General features: G+C 47.5%; 1 protein-coding gene across 1 annotated transcript in view; it reads right to left on the bottom strand.

Annotated features, from left to right (window-relative positions):
- The window catches only part of ints6l (integrator complex subunit 6 like), a 15621-nt gene that overhangs the window by 1803 nt on the left and 8818 nt on the right, over window positions 1–5000 (bottom strand). Inside the window, exons 8-16 of the mRNA XM_080526934.1 lie at window positions 4451–4603; window positions 3976–4108; window positions 3647–3741; window positions 2481–2591; window positions 1714–1929; window positions 1476–1602; window positions 920–1062; window positions 541–769; window positions 59–190 (exon numbers count right to left, since the gene is read on the bottom strand). Coding sequence (XP_080383060.1) covers window positions 59–190; window positions 541–769; window positions 920–1062; window positions 1476–1602; window positions 1714–1929; window positions 2481–2591; window positions 3647–3741; window positions 3976–4108; window positions 4451–4603 — 1339 coding nt within the window. The remainder of the gene's footprint in view (window positions 1–58; window positions 191–540; window positions 770–919; window positions 1063–1475; window positions 1603–1713; window positions 1930–2480; window positions 2592–3646; window positions 3742–3975; window positions 4109–4450; window positions 4604–5000) is intronic.

Raw genomic sequence — 5000 nt, 5'->3', positions numbered from 1 at the left:
TCCTCCTCCAGGACCAGCTCGCCCGGGGCCCCTCCCACCCCATCCACGCCGTCTATACCATCCATGCCGCTGTCCACCCCATCCACCCCATCCACCCCGTCCACCCCTCGCGGCCAGCCGTCCCCAGAGTCCGCCCCCAGCTCCCCCTCCCCGTTACTCTCGGTCACCAGCACGCTGTTTCCTTCTGCTCCTGTAGAGGGCGGAAGAGTGCATTTCACTACATTGCCCAGGTTGATATTTTCGTATTCCAGACACTTCCTCTTATGCTCGGAAGGTCTGGTGGACCGACACGTCAAACCGTGACCTTAATTTACCCAATGCAGAGTATGGTAGAAGCTCCTGACGCCTAGCTATTGGCTTTACCTTGCATCATCTCCCACAGAACTCCCCATTATATATTGATGTATACATACTAGGTTTGGTGGTGTGCTGTGTGCTAATCACGTTAGCACAATGCTTTCTATGGAAACATAACATTGTACATGCCTATGATCCACTCTCAGCTGACTGTCCCCTGTCACGGCCGGACCTGCTCCCTACCTTTGTGCAGTGGTATGGGCTTGATGAGACCTGGTTGGCCCAGAGGACCCGCTGGCCCCTTCCCCACCACGTGGTTGGTGATGATGGGCGGAGTCTGCGGCCTGCGCAACAAAGGGGACATGCTCCGCCTTCTCTTCATGGCTGCTCCTGAGTTGGGATCCCCCGTACCTCCTCTCTTCTTGTTTTGGGGTCCCGTTACAAATTCATCTGCCTCGTCGATCATCATCCCCTGAGAGAAAGAAGAGACATCATTATTTCAGGATTAGAGACTTGCATATGAAAAAAGGTAACTCCCTTATTATAGAGACAGTCACTGTGTACGGTATATTCCTATATCTGCTATTCCTTAGACTGTTATTTTCTCGCTGCACGTTTGTACCTTCTTGTCCTGTTTGAAAGGGTTTCCAAACGTGTGCAGACGTTTAGGTTGGTCGGGGTCGAGCTCCCTCAGAGGAGACGTCATCATCTTTAGGTACTCCTGATAGTTCCCCATCTGAGCCACCGGTATACTATGAAGATAGTCTGAAAACCACAACATTCACACGGAAGACATTTCAAGAAACACCGATCTCAATTCCAATTTCAAATATGACACACCACAATTTCGGGGCAATATAAATTGTTATATTTATTACAGTTTATATATTTAAGCAATATCACACGAGAGGGAGTGCTGTTATACTGACTATCAGCACGGCTGTGATTCGGTCGTAGGTACGAGGCCGCAGGACGAGCTCAAACATCCGCAGGCTAGCTACTTTGTATTAACGGTCATTTAATAGAACACCTGTGTGGCGGAGTGATACATATAGTTAAAAGTCCCAGTGCTGTTATACTATATATTGGCACTCATAGAATGCCTCTTGTCCAATCAAATTACTTGGTCGGAACTAACTGTTGTATAATGTTCTATAGCACTCTCTAAATAAACATACCTTCGTCTTGCCCTCTGATGAGCTTCTGTGTTGTTCTCAGGAGGTTGGATCGCATACGTGTCAGCTGATCTAGAAGGTTCCGCCTTGGGATGTCATAGGCGTTCCGATAAGCCTGCGGCTTTAGATCCTGAAGACAGACCGTGAATTTAGTAAGAGACGCACTGATAGCCCCTTCCTTGTCACCACAACCTGTGAGCACTACGCCAGTCATCCCACGACGGCCCTGTTGGCCTTGTACCTTATTGAGAAATGCGATCTGAAAGCCGGCGAACTCCTTGACGTTGACGTCGGCGAGGCGGAGGGGCATCTCCCCCGTGATTCCCTGCAGTAGCTGTTTGAAGTCGCGGCGGTGGGCCAGGGACAAGGTGTTGGAGTGGTTCTTCACCTTGATGCCCGTCTCCTGTGGAGGCTTCTTCCCGACAGACACTATCAGTCGGTCAGACTCCATCTTTGCCTACAGACAAAAGAAGGTATGAAGATGAAACCTATTCAGACGTATTCACTCACACCAACTGTAGGCGTTCTTCAAGTGTCCTCAGATGCGTTTAGAGGACTCGTGTCAGTTCAACACTAACCTATTGTTGCAGCCATTATGTCTGTGCTGGATGTCATGTTTACTGTTGACCACTGAGTGGCGAGGGCATAGGAGTGCACAGGTATATAGGTGAGCTCACCGGTAGGCTACAGGTGTTACTGATTGAACTGGTGAGCACACAGTCTTTGACTTAAATGTGGTGACTGTTTCCTCCTTAGTCACCGCGACTGTTGAACTGTAAACTTTAGTTGACTCGTGTTGCCACACGCGAAACTTTGTAGTGTATCATGTTTTTATAATAAAGTAAACAAATGATTGCAACGTACAGAAGTCGTCGGTGTTGGTATCACGAGTCAACTAAAGTTTACAGTTCAACAGTCGCGGTGACTAAGGAGGAAACAGTCACCACACCTATCACTGACAGTGAGAGGTCGAGATACTTCTAGAGTCAGAGTGAAGGGAAGACTCACCTGCTGACTAAGCTTCTTTAGGTAGGAAATAACACTGTAGCTGAGGCCACAGTCCATGTTGTCTGAAATAAGGTTGGGCGCACCCATCATCCTCAGTGCCTTCTTCAATGGCTGTAGGGAAACAGATGAAGAGGAAATAAAGAAGGGCATCTAATCTATGGTGAAGTCACAGTTATACACTCACCGGCCACTTCATTAGGTACACTTTTTCAACTGCTCGTTAACGCAAATATCTAATCAGCCAATCACGTGGCAGCGACTCAATGCATTTATGCATGTAGACATGGTCAAGACGATCTGCTGAAGTTCCAACCAAGCATCAGAATGGGAAATAAAGGTGATTTAAGTGACTTTGAACGTGGCATGGTTGTTGGTGCCAGACGGGCTGTTATATTATAACATTTATATTTTATTATAACCCTATTATATTTCAGAGTGCAGAGATATTTCAAGTGCTGATCTACTGGGATTTTCCCGCACAACCACCTCTAGGGGTAACAGAGAATGGTCAGAAAAAGAGAAAATATCCAGTGAGCGGCAGTTCTCTGGGCGAAAATGGTAGTGGTGTAATGGTGTGGGAGTTGTCAATGTCAATATGGACCAAAATCTCAGAGGAATGTTTCCAGCACCTTGTTGAATCTAGGCCACGAGGGATTGAGGCAGTTCTGAAGGCAAAAGAGAGGGTCCAATCCGGTACTAGCAAGGTGTCCCGAACGAAGTGGCCGGTGAGTGAATATTGTCAAGCAAAGCATACACTAACAGGTAGTGTTGTTCTGATACCGATACTAGTATCGGCATGGCCACCGATACGCACAAAAATGCTGGTATCGGTATCGGCGAGTACTTTACAAAAACGTAAGTTTTTTATAAAATTTTTTTTTTTTTTTTTTTTTTTTTACTTAAGTTTTACAAAAACTTTACGAGTTTTACAAAGGTTTTGAGCAGTGCCAGACTAAGTGTTAGCAATAATTTTACATCGAGGTGAGTATGCGGCTCAAAAAACATGTTTTTTTGTTTTGTTTTTTCAAACGCCGTGGTATCGGATCGGTACTCGGTATCGGCAAGTACTGCACGGTCAGGTATCGGTATCGGGATCAAAAAATGGTATCGGAACAACACTACTAACAGGTAATGTTATATCAGAATGACTAGGCCAAATACATTACCAAGAGGAAGTAAGGAGGCATGGTCTTCAAGTAGATTTCAAAGGACTGCCGCCACTTTAGGTTTGGCTTCAGTTTGTGCACTTTAAACAGGTCATCTGTGAGAAGAGTGGAAGGATAAGGAGGACGATGAGGAGGAGAGACACACATGAGAAACCCCATAAATAGTTACATGTTGCTTCAATCCAATTTTAACACAATCCCTCACAATTAGGAGATATCTCCAATACAAAAAGAAGAGACAGAATCAAACAACTGAACATGTGATATGCTGTGGCAACTTGTTGTAAGTTGTTAAGAAGACACACAGACCTCACACACTCTTAACTTACCAAGGAGTGGGAGAAGAACTGGATAGTTGAAAGGCATGACAAAGAGGTTGACGCAGGTGAGAGTGGTGCTGGCTTTCAGATAGCCAAAGGGCTGACCCAGGTCGCTGTGTTTGGCACTGCTGTTCACAAACACCTGAAGGAGACAAAGAGGAAAAAGGCTGAGTACAACCACCGCCACGCCACCAGCTAGACCACATTTCTGACAATAGAAACACACCAACAATGCCCGGCTGTGTGTGTGTGTGTGTGTGTGTGTGTCTCTGTGTGTGTGTGTGTGTGTGCGTGCGTGTGTGCGTGCGTGCGTGCGTGCGTGCGTGCGTCTGTGTCTATGTCTCTCTCTGTGTGGGTGCGTGCGTGCGTCTGTGTCTGTGTCTGTGTCTGTGTCTGTGTCTGTGTCTGTCTGTGTCTGTGTCTGTGTCTGTGTGCGTGCGTGCGTGCGTGCGTGCGTCTGTGTCTGCGTGTGTGCGTACCCTACCTGCCAGCACATGTGCGGAGATTTCCTCTCCAGGATGTACTGGGTGAGTGGCGAGGGCTCCAGCTCATACTTGTCAAAAGGCAGCTTGTCAATCACCATGGGCTCACAGTCGGCACAGGAGAAGCGCACCACAGGGTGGGCGGAGCGAGGGGGCTAGGGGGGGGGGGGGGGGGGGAGGGAGAGAAGAAGGGAGAATTTCATACAATGTTGCCACCGCACAGAAATGAAACTCTTGAAAATACATTATGCACATTCTGTAGCATGGCACCACAGGGCTCCTCATGAATAGGGAAAATAGAAACAAAAAATGGTTGAATGAAACAGAGAGGAGAGTCCACAAAACACTAAGATTGACCTGGCATGATCACAGCCCTCGGTCAGCTGGCACGCAGCTTGGCACCCTGGCCAAAAAGAAAGCACCTTGGCACGGCACCAGTAACACCCCAGCTAGTCAATATGAAACAGGAGAAAGAGAGAGAGAGAGAGAGAGTGGAGAGAGGAGAGAGAGAGAGAAAGAGAGATTCCTAGGCAAACTGCCCTCTCAGCACTT

Source organism: Nansenia antarctica (genome assembly GCF_963989245.1).
Source record: "Nansenia antarctica genome assembly, chromosome: 3".
NCBI lineage: Eukaryota > Metazoa > Chordata > Actinopteri > Argentiniformes > Microstomatidae > Nansenia > Nansenia antarctica.
Note: the sequence above shows the minus strand (reverse complement) of the source record. Positions and strands in the feature narration are given on the sequence as shown.